The sequence below is a fragment of the Mangifera indica genome, chromosome 6, assembly GCF_011075055.1.
Source record: "Mangifera indica cultivar Alphonso chromosome 6, CATAS_Mindica_2.1, whole genome shotgun sequence".
NCBI classification, from domain to species: domain Eukaryota; kingdom Viridiplantae; phylum Streptophyta; class Magnoliopsida; order Sapindales; family Anacardiaceae; genus Mangifera; species Mangifera indica.
Genome location: NC_058142.1, coordinates 14098867 through 14112481, shown reverse-complemented (window position 1 = coordinate 14112481; position 13615 = coordinate 14098867). Strand labels below are relative to the sequence as shown.

The 13615-nt window shown below is 30.5% G+C and overlaps 1 protein-coding gene across 1 annotated transcript; it reads left to right on the top strand.

Moving 5' to 3' along the window:
* The first annotated feature begins 1900 nt into the window (after positions 1–1900).
* LOC123219553 (beta-amyrin 28-monooxygenase-like) lies at positions 1901–6923 on the top strand. Its single transcript, XM_044641562.1, has 3 exons — positions 1901–2881; positions 3843–4033; positions 6302–6923. The coding sequence occupies exons 1-3, from the start codon at positions 1936–1938 to the stop codon at positions 6596–6598; spliced, it is 1434 nt and encodes a 477-aa protein (XP_044497497.1). The 5' UTR covers positions 1901–1935; the 3' UTR covers positions 6599–6923.
* The last annotated feature ends 6692 nt before the right edge of the window (positions 6924–13615 follow it).

Below are 13615 nucleotides of genomic sequence, written 5' to 3'. Positions count from 1 at the left end.
AAGCATAAACTCACCCAGTCAAGACATCAAACCCAACCAACCTTAAATTTCAAAATTTTCTCTATTTAAAGTAAAGTCAAATTAAAAAATGATTATATTTGTATAGTAAAAAAAATATGGCTCTATATATATATATATATATATATATATATATATATATATATATATATATATATATATATATATATATAATAGTTATTTTAATTAACATCCCCATTAAATTTGCGTTCCTTCTATTACACCAATAACAGTAGATTATTTACTAATGTTATCTAACAAGATCTATATAATCTATCACAGAAAAAAATCATCTCATTAAATATTGAGGGGAATAAAGATATCATGTTTCTTTTAAATGCATTTACTATCCATGATCCGTCGAAACACAACGCATGCATTTTATATATTCTGGCGTAGTCAATTGAAATAGCCAAATTATTATAAGAGATGACAACATGGGTTCCTTTTTAAGGTTCCTTTTTTTCCAGGGAACCATTGGTTCCTTTTTTTTTTAAATTTAAAAAAATAAAAAAAATTCAAAAGAAATAAAATTATCGATTCAGAAGATGTAAACCGTCGGTTCATAAACCGAATGTGAACCAACGGTTTTAAGATTTAAAATTATATAAAGTGAACCATCAAAATCCGGTTTCAGTTGCGATTCTAATTTTGGTTTTATTCGAACCGGTTTTGATCAGGTTCATGGGCCAAACCAGCCCGTGGCTAGGTCTAATTGGCAGGCTAGGGTGAACCGCATTACCCAAAGAGTAAATATTATTGTCAAATGGGTGAAGAGTGTTATCAGTGGTGTAAACTATATCATTAAAGGAATGAACAAATTAAACTCAAACTGAGCTGTTAAACTAAAGTTTAAATTTGAATTTTACTTGTTCAAACAAAATATGGTTTCAAGCTTCAACTAAAACTATAGATGTAAGCTGAGTTGACTCAAGCTTGATTAATATTTCAACTTGATTGGCTTGAGGTCGATTGAAGAAAGCAAATTCACTTATAGAAAATTATATTTTTTAATTTATATCTTCTGATGAAAAAAATATTAGAGAGAAATTAAAATGCGTTAAAAATGATAAAAAAAAAAAAAGATTTGTCAATAACGGGTAAAATGACTTATTAAAGTTTTATTTTCAATGCGAGAGTTTTGTAATTGGGTTAACTTTATTTCCGTGAGTGAAGTAATTAGTATTTAAGCATGCTTGAACCTAATCTCCTTGAGCTCTAAGATACCAAACTCAAGCACAACTTGACTCGAATCACTCTAACGTGTAAGTCAAAGTAGCACGGAAACTTACAATGGGGCACGTTTCCACATTTCGGAAATGATTTCATTTTCGAAACTCTCCGAAATTTGTAGGAAACGTTTTGGGCATTTTGAAATTTTTGAAAAATTTTGAAACACGTTTCTTTTAGAAGAAAAATCGTGAAATCGATTAAACACATATCTTTTGTATTTTTAAACCGAAAATGTTTTTAAATCTCACATTGAATTCATCTGCTCTCTACTCTTTCATGTGTTACTCATCTCTTCCCCAACATATCATATAAATTGGTGTGTATTGTTATTTTTTTCTTAAATATCTACACGTATTTGTTAAAAAACAATTTACAATAGGTTCTATAATTCTAGTTTATAGTATTATTTCTCTTCATTCTTTTTTTATTATTTATTTTTATATTATACAAGTTTAAGCATTTTTGTTATAAAAAATTTAGTATTTATAAAAAAACTCTTATATTTTTCATATTTATAAGTTTTCTCACATTTCCGTTTCTTATATTTTTTAAAAAATACGTTTCCACATTTCCATTTCCGCATTTCCATGTTTCTCCGTTTCTGTTTCCGTGCTACATAGGTGTAAGTGCATTGGCTCTATAAATTGAGCTTCTGCTAAACATTGAACTCCATATTCTTTCACCATGGATCTCATTTCAACACCATTCTTTATGGAGTTCTCATATCTCTTCCTCTTCTATCTTGCTCCCCTTCTCATTCTAGCTTCTGGCATTCGTTCACTCAAAACCAGGCACAAAAACCTCCCACCAGGGAGCTTCGGATTGCCCTTCATCGGAGAAACCATTCAATTCCGGCATCAAGAGAAGTTTGTGCTCGACAGAATGAAGAAATACTCACCAGATATCTTCAAAACCAAGATTCTTGGAGATGAAGTTGCAGTAATTTGCGGTCCAGATGGCCATAAATTTATCTTCAGCAATGAAAACAAACTCTTCACTCCAATTCTTCCCTATTCCATGCAAAAGATCCTCTTCTCCAATTCTCCCAGCTCTGAAATCAAAAAAGAACTCAAAACAGTAAAAACATTACCTGGGTTCTTGAAAACTGAAGACCTGGCCAGGTGCATAGGCATAATGGATTCAATAACTCAACAACAAATGCGAACTTTCTGGGAAGACCACAGTGAAGTGAAGGCGTTTCCTTTAGCCAAGTCCCTGACTTTATGGATTGCCTGTCGGTTATTCATGGGCACTGATGATCCTGGGATTGTTGCCAGGACTGTTGCCAGGCTTGATGATGTGAAAGTAGGGATGTTTTCAGCTCCATTGAATTTTCCAGGGACGAATTTTCATAAAGCCTGCAAAGCCGCAGCTGCAATTCACGGGGAGTTATTGAGGATAATTTCTGAGAAGAAAGCTGCAATGGCGAGAGGAGCACTGACGACGCTGGATTGTTTATCACATCTTATTTTGGCTACAGATGAATCCCGGCAACGCATGTCAGAGGTTGAGATTGCTGACAGACTCTTGGGTTTACTTGTAGTTGGTTATGGCACTGTGGCTACTGTCATGACTTTATTCATGAAATATGTCGGAGAAAGACCTGATGTATACAATCAAGTCCTGAAAGGTGCTTAACCTGGCCACTCTCTAATCTTTTATAAATTAGGTTAGATCAATACTATGTGCATTCAATTTTGAGCATTCAATTGGGTATTTAGATAATGTGTTATCATGTGATTTGATGTTACTTATCTTTAATTTAAAATCATTTAATCACATCATAACACATACTCTAGATACCTAATTGGGGACTCAAAACGGGATGTACATAATTCTATTGTTATGTTTATGGTGCTCATGGTTTGATGAAATTTGATGCAGTTTTGCCACAACAAACCAACAAACTTGTGACACATCATTTGAAAACCTAATTAAATACCTAAAATTGGTACAAATAATTTTATTGTTAAATAATATTACATATACAAACAGTTTTACTAACTTATTTATATAACTTGATGTAATAATATGTGATTAAATGATTTTAAAGTAAAAAAAAAAATAAATAATCACATATTGTTATCTCAATTTGTATGAATAAATTAGTAAGTTTTGTTTAGATATATAATTTTATTATCAATTCTTAGGATTATGGTGCTTGTGGTTTTGGGAAATACGTTGACGTTTTACCACAGCAAACCTGGCAAACTTCTCACAACATTGTTGTAGAGTAAGATATATATATATTAACAATAACTACTAATTTGTATATAAATATCATAATATAATTAAATATTATTTTATTTTTATTTTAACATCATCTAATAATATAAAATATGTTATCATTAATTTATAAATTAATACTTATTATTAGCATCCAATTTTTTGTTCAAACCACTAGCGCCAAAAATTTTAAGGAAAACTTATTTCAAAAGTACACAAGAAGGAAAAGTCGTTTAAGAAGTACACAATTTGGTCGTTTCAAATTAAAACAGACAGATCATTTCCAAAGTTGATGAATAGATGATGATGTGACAATTTACAAAAGTCTCGATCTAATTAAGTTGGTGTCTTGATTTATATATTAGAGCAACAAGAAATCGCAGCCTGTAAGAAGCCTGAGGAGCTGTTGAATCGGGATGACATCCAGAAGATGAAATATTCCTGGTATGCATTATGTGAAGTTATGAGAGTCAAACCAGCAATTCAAGGAACCATAATTAGGGAGGTCTTGACTGAGTTTACATACGCTGGCTACACTGTCCCTAAAGGATGGAAGGTACGTCAGATTATAGTAACTATATTAGTAATTAAATAATTTAATTTTATCATATAATAAAATAATATCTAAATATTTAATTAAATATTTAAAATTTAATATATATAATTTCATTAATAATTTAAAGATATATATTGTGCCTATTTAATTTATCATGATATATTTAAGGATTGGTAGCTTTTTCTAGTATATCTATGAAAATTTACAGGATCTAGTCGTACTTCCCACCCGAACTCCAATGAAATGATGATTCTCCAGCTTTTAATTTTGAAGAATTTATTATTTTGTACTTAATATATCCGAATGACTATTCGACAAAGTTAGATTTATTATTTTGTACAATACAGAAGGCTAATATTAGCGTCAATTTTTTTTTTCCTTTCCATTTTTTCTTTCTTCTCCTTTCTCATCAAAAAACACCGTAATTGCATATTTCAGATTTTATGCCCGCGGGGGGGGGGCGGGCGGCGTTGGGGCGGCGTGGGGGTGTGGCGTCCCCTGCGTATTTTAGATTTTATGTGGTGGATTGGTCCCCTGCAAGGTGCAGAATTTTTGCACTCCCATGCAAAAATTCTAAATTTATTTTCACCCCCTTTTTTTAAAATTTTGTTTTTTAAATTTTTTCTATGTGGTCCCCTGCATATTTCTGATTTTATGCAGGGGGGTTCCTGCATATTTTAGATTTTATGTAGTGGATTGGTCCCCTTCAAGGTGCAGAATTTTTGCACTCCCCTGCAAAAATTCTAAATTATTTTCACCCCCTTTTTTTTTAATTTTGTTTTTTAAATTTTTTCTATATATACCCATTTAATCTGTCAGCTCTCCCACTCAATCCTTCAAACTCTCTCATTTACTCTCATTCTTATTTTTTTAATTCTTAATACTCTTTCAATCTGTCAATCAAATTCTCTCAAATTTATTAAATTCTTTTTTTATTTTTTATTAATTCCAATTTCTATTTCTAATTTCAAATTCTCTCAAATTTTATTAAATTATTTCTAATTGCAAGCCTTTTTTTTTAATTTTCAATTATTGTAATTAAAAAATTAAAATTTTTTAATTTTAATTTAAGATTTTAGAATTTATGGTTCAATGTCGGTTTTGAACCGAGGTTATGAACTAGAACCGTCTGTTCTGAACCGGTTATAAACCGTCCTATTACAGCTTCGGTTCAGAGTTCTTATTTTTTTGAACTGTAAACCACTAGTTTCGAACCAAAACTGTCGGTTCATGAATCGTGGTTAGGACTACCCGATTCCAATCTTTCAGTTTTCATCACCAACTATGCTCTAATAAAAGTTCAGAATTTTTTGTGTGCCAACAAAATCATTATCTTTTACTATCAACACTATCTATTGAGGCCTTGTTATCTTTTGGGGAAAGATTCATCAAGGATAATATGTATTTTCTTGTGTTTATATGTGGAAATTAAAAATATATGATATTTTACATGATGGAAAAATCATTGATCTTGTAGTACTTGGTGGATCTTATAAAACTTTCTCTTTTCTTTCACCCTCACTTCCTTTTTCTTTATTATTATATATAAGAGTTTCAATGATATAATTGTATGTTTAGAGATAAATTATAATTTTTAAAAATATTTAAAATGTTAATGAAATTTTTAGGGGTTTTGAAAATTTGAAAAAAAAATTAGAGGTGTTTTTGAAATTTTTAAAATTTAATATGCCCTTCAATAATTTAAAAAATAATAATTAGCCTCAAATAATTAAACATAATATAACAAATTAATGATGTAAATGGGATTATAAAAAGATTTTAGGAATTGATTTATAAGTTTTTAAAATTTTTTCAAGGTTAAATTTTCATGTTTAATACGTTTGAGTTTGATTTGTAAGACAAATGGATGATTAAATTACTATATTAGCCTTACGTTGTTTTTTTAAACAAAGTTTAATTTTAAGTGAGAAAATGTTAATTAAGCCAACAAGGGATGGGAAAAATTTTTAGACCGAACCTTGGGTGGGAAAATGTTTTTTTTTTTTTATATCAAAACGTAGTTAACTTCCCCATACGTAGAAACCTATATTTATAATTTTAAAAGTAGTGTTAAGTGCCTCTAATTTTGAATACCTAGATGATGTGTTATTATTTGATTTAGTGTTATTTATATTTAATTTAAAATCACTTAATCATATGATAATACTCAATCGAATACCCAAATTTGGGTGCCTCTAGTTTTATTATTATAATTTTATTCACTTTATTTATTCATGATGATTTGATTAGTGTCTATTTTTTTAACAGGTATATTGGAATGTAAATTCAACAAACAAGAACCCCAAATATTTTCCAAACCCAGAAAACTTTGATCCATCGAGACATGATGAAACAAGCAACTTACCTCTTTTCACATTTGTTCCATTTGGAGGAGGACCTCGGATGTGCCCAGGAAAAGAGTATGCTCGATTAGTAACACTCACTTTTGTTCACAATCTGGTCAAGAGATTTAGATGGGAAATGGTCCTTCCAAAGGAAAGAATTGTAGGCGATACGATGCCATTTCCGGAAGAAGGACTTCCAACTCGTCTTTATCATCACTAGGATAAATTACATCAATAAAATTATGTGTACCTAATTTTGAATAATTAATTTGATACTCAGATAATATGTTATCATTGAATTTGATGATAACATGTTTTATGAATATCCAATTAAATATTTAAAATTAGGTGCACATAATATTATTTAAATTATATGTAAAAACTTCTATTACGGGAATGGTTATGTTAATAATTACATCGATACTAGCTGTTGGATTGATATTAGTCAAGAGTACGAGTATCAATCTAATGGTTGAAATCGCCTAACTAATGTTTATGGTGTCTCTCCCCATAATTTGTTATAAAACTCGTCAGTTTGCATGCAATGCTTGAGCTTTTATTACAAGCAAAATCTGCCTTCGTTTCTCCCCTTTGGAAAGAGTCAATTACGTTTTCCCACCTAAGGTTTGGCTGTAGAACACTTTTCCACCCTTAATTGACATAACTAACATTTTCCCACCCAAAGTTAAACTCTATTAATAAAAGCAATATTAGGAAGTGAATTATAATTTTATCCCTACTATTTCATTTTTCAAAATTATGATATTACTCCAAACTAATAAAAATAAAAAATAAATCCTTGTATAACCAAATTATATAAGAATCCACTTTTTTCCATTTCCTCTCATGTCTTCCTCTTTTTCCCACATATAGGGGTGTTAGTGATGTGTATTTTGGAGCAAATTGTAATTTTTTAAAATATTAAATTATGAAAACTTTTAGAGTTTTTTTAGAAAATTGAAAAAAATTTGGGTTATTTTTAATTTTTTTAAATTTTAATATGTCTCATCAATAGTCTTAAAAAATCAACAGAATGCAACAAACTAGAAATGTAAATATATTACAAACTATTGGGTTCATAATAGTATTTTAAAAATATATGGGAATTAGAAAAAATGTCAAGGATCTTTGTTAGTTTTTAAAATTTCTTTTAAGGTTAAATTGTCATTTTCAAACATTTGGGTCTTATCATAAGACAATTGCTTTTTATTTTTTTAATTAATGGATAATAAAATTATTATTTTACCCTTACACTATTATTTGTTTAAGAGAGTTTGATTTTAGGTAGAAATGTGTTATTTATGGCAACTAGGGTGGGGAAATGTTATTTACTCTTTTGGAAACAAAGCTTTACCCTTTTATTAGGTTGTATATAATTCGGTTCAAGACATAAAATCGAACCAAACAGTTTAAAAGTTACAATTTGGTTTGTCTTGATTTGTAAAATATTTTGGTTTGAGTAGATAAATTTTCGAAAAACAGTTTTCAGTTTGGGTTGCAGTTTTTACTATTTTCAAACTAAACAAAACCGTAAACCATATTTTTTAAAAATACACATATAATTATATATGATATAATTTTTCAATAAATAATTAAATATACAACTTGTTTTTTTCATATTTATTTTATCATTTTCTGTACATGTAAATTGTATATATATTTCGTATTTAGTTTATATGTTTATTTTATTACTAAGAAAACTATAATTCAATTAATTTTATTAAATAATATATATTTAAAAATAAATGATTTTAATAAGTTCAAACTGTAGTCCAAACCGAACCAAACCATATTTTTTTTATTTGGTTTGGTTTTGTTTGATTTTAAAATATTTCAAACTATTTTTTCAGTTTTGTTTGAAAAAACTCACAAACTACACCAAACTGGGTCATACATACCCTTACCTTTTCTTTGAAGCAAGCCTCAAAAGCACAATTCACTAGCAAAACCTAATTCTCTCAAATCCCATCAGAAATTCAAATCCTATGGCATCTATTGCCACATTTTGTGTTTGTTTTTGCTTCTAATGAATGGTTAAGATTGCTTTTTGCCAAATTTCACTCAAGTTGCCAGCTTCTAACATAAACCAAGTTAGAAAGGAATGTAATCTGCCACAAAGTAAGCAATGCGCAATTCATCCTTAAATTTTCTGTCATTTTTCTCAAAACTTATTTATATGGTATCAATGCTTCTTTTGTTAGAGAATTTCCTAATTTTGGCTAACATTAATAATAATTTTGGTTTAACTAAATTGAGTAATTTAATAATCTAATGATAATTTACAAATTAATTTAAATGATCAAATAAAGTTAAGTCTAATATAATTAAAGATTATGAACCTTAAAATAAAGTTAACCTTGAGGAGCCTAATACCCTATTATATGTTGACTAGCTCCCTTCTCTGAAACCCATATCTAGATTTTTTTTACCCATTTCATGAGTTTCACTTAAAATTTTTTTTCTCAAATTATTATCATTAGGCACACATTCATTTTCCAAACCTCAAAATGTCATCATTAGCCAATCTGAATTCCAATTTATTACCCTTCTTTACTTATTTAGAAATCTCTAATAATAACAGGTCTTCCTTTTGAGCCACCTTAATCTTCTCAATTGATGTTTATTGAACCTCTATAATTGCTAGTAAATGTAAAACTTTCATCCAAGGTTACCTTTGTCTTTTGGTTGTATTTATGATTGATTATGTTTAATTAATAGTGTGTATGAATTTGGAGTGCACGACCATGTGGGAAGGCCACATGCCTATGTATGTGCTGGCAAGCGTAAAATAGTCAATTTCCATTAGATGTTTGATAATTGGTGAAGTATGGATTACATGCATCCTTATGTATGAGGAGGTACACGCCCATGCATGATGTCCGTACATGGTTAGTGCATTTGAATTTTAAATTAGAAGTTGTTTCGTGATGATTTTGAAAATTGCCATTAATGGGTAACGACATACACACTTGTCTGTAAATAGTACATACCCATTTATTGTGCGTTTCAGTTAAAAAAATAAAAAAGATCTCAAACACATTTAGCTGAGGTTGATAATCGTTCTCACAAAAAATACTCATAAAGTTGAGATGGATTTGGAGCCTTGGGGAGCCTTGGACACAAGAGAAAGTATTTGGGAATCAATCTAACCCATGTGAAGACAAGTATTTTGTTAGAAGAAAGGTAAGTAAGCAAACCCTATACCTAAGGTTCACTAATTCTATGTTTAATCTAGACTGATTGATTATGTGATGATGGATTTATTTTGTGGATATGTTAATAAATTGAAAAGATAAACTCAATGATTAATTGAAATAACTTGATGCAAGCTTATATGATTCATGTGGATGATTGTGTTCACATATGGTGTTAGAGATGAAATTTTCTTGAGTGTTATTTGAGATCTATAATGGCTGTAAAGTATTTCAGTAATAGCATGTAACAGATTCTGTAGATGTGATCAACATATTATACGTTTTAAAGAAAACAGTTATGTTGAGGATTATTAGTAAGGCAAATAGGCATGTTACTTTGTGATTTGGATATATTGAGTTACTATTTTGATGCATACGGTGGTAAAGTTATGAGATTAGTATTAGTATATGGATCAATTTTGATGTTATTCATGATGTTAGATGGACTAGAAAACACATAAAAACATAATTCAAAATTTTGAAATTCAGCAATATACACTCGTGTTTTGGAAAAATTCTCCCCATGTTAAAGCAAAGCCAGAGGAATGTAGAATTAGGAATGGACACACGCCCATATAGTATGAGACACGTAGTTGAACATGGTTATCTCAATAAGAGAATTGCCAAACTATCTATGAAAGGGAAATGAGGCCAACATCTTACTTGCCTTTTAACAGTCATTTCATCTTTGCTTGGTTGAAGAAAATTTCAGTGATCCACTCTCCTTACTCCTTTGGTCATATTAAAGTCTCTTTTTTTCTTACTATTTGGCTGCAAAAATTGAATTTGCATGACTTAATCATTTAATTTTGCCAACCAAACATGATAAACGGTCATGCACCTTTTATGCATAAACGTTCTTGCCATTATTTAACTTAAAACTTATCCTGAAGCTATTAGGAAATGTATCTTATCTAATTTTCAAATTCAATGAATGGATGAATGTGCACGCATTCCTATATGCATGGGTGTTCATCACTCTAAAGTTAATCTTTTTCATGCACTTATTGTGAAATAATCGTTTTACCATCCATGAGACACAAATAGGCATCCACCATTGTAATGAATAACTGTTCACTCACTCTAACAACTTATATTTTAGCAAGTCACACAATTCAGAGAAAAAGACTAAAATAACCTTGTATGTACCTATGGGTGTTAGATAGTCACTTTTTACTTTAGACTTATTATGTAAAACCCCTTCTAAAAGTATTATCTTCTACGGAAGATGTCACTAACTTTGACAAAATAAGCATGCACAACTTAAAAGCATAAACTATATATCAAATACAACCATTCAAATTCACAAAAAATATCATTATATCATAAATTTGGGGAAACGTACAAAGGATGTCATATAAAATTAAATTTATCATCCAAATGTATATAGTGTTTGTAGTCTATAGATCATATCAACACAAATTGGAACATAACACCAATGCCTTTATGCCAAAACTAAGCTCGTTAAACACTGCTCATCCTACAACCATCAAGATCACTTGTACCTATACACATGAAAAAGTCGAGGAATGAATTCAAAGTCACTTGGTAAGTAAAAGACTAAACTAATATCTTTTTCATAATCATAAAAATTCCCTTAGATCAACTTATCATAACTTTGTTGTATAGAGTCTATCCCTAAACTCCAATTAGAATGGTAACGAATCTTATATCTCTCAAATGTAACTCATTTTTGTTCTTGAGAACCTCTAGGCTACATAACATATCTCTCGAGGTTTCCTATATCCCACTAGTTGAGTAAAGAATCACAAACTGGTGTGACTATATCATCTCTTAGTGCAAACATTATCATATCATTAAACTATAGTTATATACTAAGTCAATCAAACTAGACTAATACAAGGATTTGACATTTTAGCCATGTAAGCATTTGTTGCGTGGTCCACTCATCTAGACCATTATTGGATTGTCAAATTGTAACCGTAACTATGCTCCATTGTGAGCAAGTACCCAACTATGAGTACGATATCCTAGTAAGAGTAGTATAAGAAGTACATATTTATAGTGCCCCTTCTAACGATCCTATGATATATCTAGCACGCATGTATCTCGAGCCTTAGATCACCTCGATCTCATCTAGTTTTCACCTTGTACATAACTCATACCCTACAATTATCTCAACTCAACTCCTAGTCCATCTATAATAAAACTAATGAACTTGTCCTTAGTAATTAACTAGCCACTCATAGTTATGCTATCATAAATCTCTAGATTTTTTCTAATATATTCACATATATTCTTTAACCCATTTATTAGTATTTGTAAGCTTGTTTTTAAATGGGTAACTCTCATTCTAGATTCAAAGATAAAAGGACTTTGAAGGGTACTCCTAATCTCATTAGCAATGACACATTTAGACACGTCAGTGAACATATTCAAAATTCGAAGCTAAAAGCTATGACATTAATACCCTATCATGTTTCTTCCAAGCTAAAAACTACAGGCTCTATCTTTTAATCATCTCAAAACAACTCTTGTCTTTAACATACATGAACGATGAAGGATAAATCACTAACCCGGTTAAATGATCTTCAAGATCAAAAGCTCTTCCCCACCATATTCAGACTTTGTGCTCTCCAATATCAATAGTTGCCTTTTGTTAACTTCAGATTTATCACAAGTATCACCATCCCTGAAACACCTTTGATCTATGCCACTAAAGATGTACCAACACTTTCAACATAGTCATTTCTCTTTGGTGTACTCATACCATATTGTGTAGCCAATGGATCCATCATCTTGGCACAAGTAAATAATGTCATTGATGGCTTACCTAAGGTCATTAATGACATGAACCAACGAATTGATAAATCTACCTCAACAAGACTTCGACTCCCTCTTGATTATTAGTTGTGATAACATCACAAACCCCTCACATGGCTACCTTATGTCTTCACTAACAGAGACACAAACAGGGTGTCCTCAAGCCAAGTAGCCAAAGCTCTTTTCCGGTGCACAAATGGTAACTTATGTAACAAACCTATTGTTTTTCAACAAAACACAAACATACGATATGCAACTCCTCACTCATGTCCATGAAGTGCCAATCTCCCAACATGGGAAACATAAGTCACTTCCCAAAATCATAACCAATAATATACAAATCATAATTTAAATCATGATGATGTGTAGATCATAACTCACATCGCCAACCATTAACTCATGCTAGAAAAACATAGAATCTCATCGTGCATCATATCCTAGAGACATCACAATCAAGGACCCCAATGCCCTCTTATCCACTATTGTTACAAGAATACAAACTTCTCACATTGCTAGCCTTTATTCCCCTTGACACAATTCAAAAATTGTTTAATGGAAAGGAGATCGGCTAGGTTTTGGTAAAAGATTAAAGTCATTCTTGGGCAGAAAGCTTAGAAGAGTTCAATTTTTTTTTTTTAAACAAAAAGAAAATTCAGCCAAAAACCAAGTCGACTATATTGAATATTCCACAAATTGGTAATTTTATGGCTGCATATTTCCAAATTTGAATCGCTCAATTGTAAAACAAATAGTATTATGGAAAACTATTGACGCTCTCCTCCGAAGCCCAGTTGCTTACAACTACAAGTCAATGAAAATCAGTGATAAGCCGAGTTGCTTGCAACTACAAGTCAATGAATATGAGTGTGTCTGAAGAAAGAAATGACTTGGACTTCTTCCAAGATAAATTTAAAAGGAAAACATACGGAAGAAACAAAACAAAGTACTAATCAGACGTTTAATGTAAAATTCATTCAGCTTCATTTTATTCGTGGAAAAGTCTTTAATTACTGCTTCCCCATGTTTAGTATCCTGAGAGAATGAATCTGCGTGTGCATGAGTCAACAGCAGCGTCAAATTTGATTATTTTGCACTAAAATTCTTTGAAAGAGAGAATCTTTATAGCAATTTCCTAGGTAATTTATCCCCCGCCCTTTGTTTGAATGTGTCAATGATTAATAGTCTCTTTGTCAACTAACTGAAGTCTATAAATATCAACCGGCTTTTCTTTGAAAGAACACATTACTCCATCTGCCTTC

Bases quoted from the DNA above. Each gene is read 5' to 3' on its own strand.
- LOC123219553 (XM_044641562.1), top strand. From the start codon at position 1,936: ATGGATCTCATTTCAACACCATTCTTTATGGAGTTCTCATATCTCTTC. The intron at 2,882-3,842 runs GTGCTTAACCTG...TTTATATATTAG, and splicing joins ATACAATCAAGTCCTGAAAG to AGCAACAAGAAATCGCAGCC. The intron at 4,034-6,301 runs GTACGTCAGATT...TTTTTTTAACAG, and splicing joins CTGTCCCTAAAGGATGGAAG to GTATATTGGAATGTAAATTC.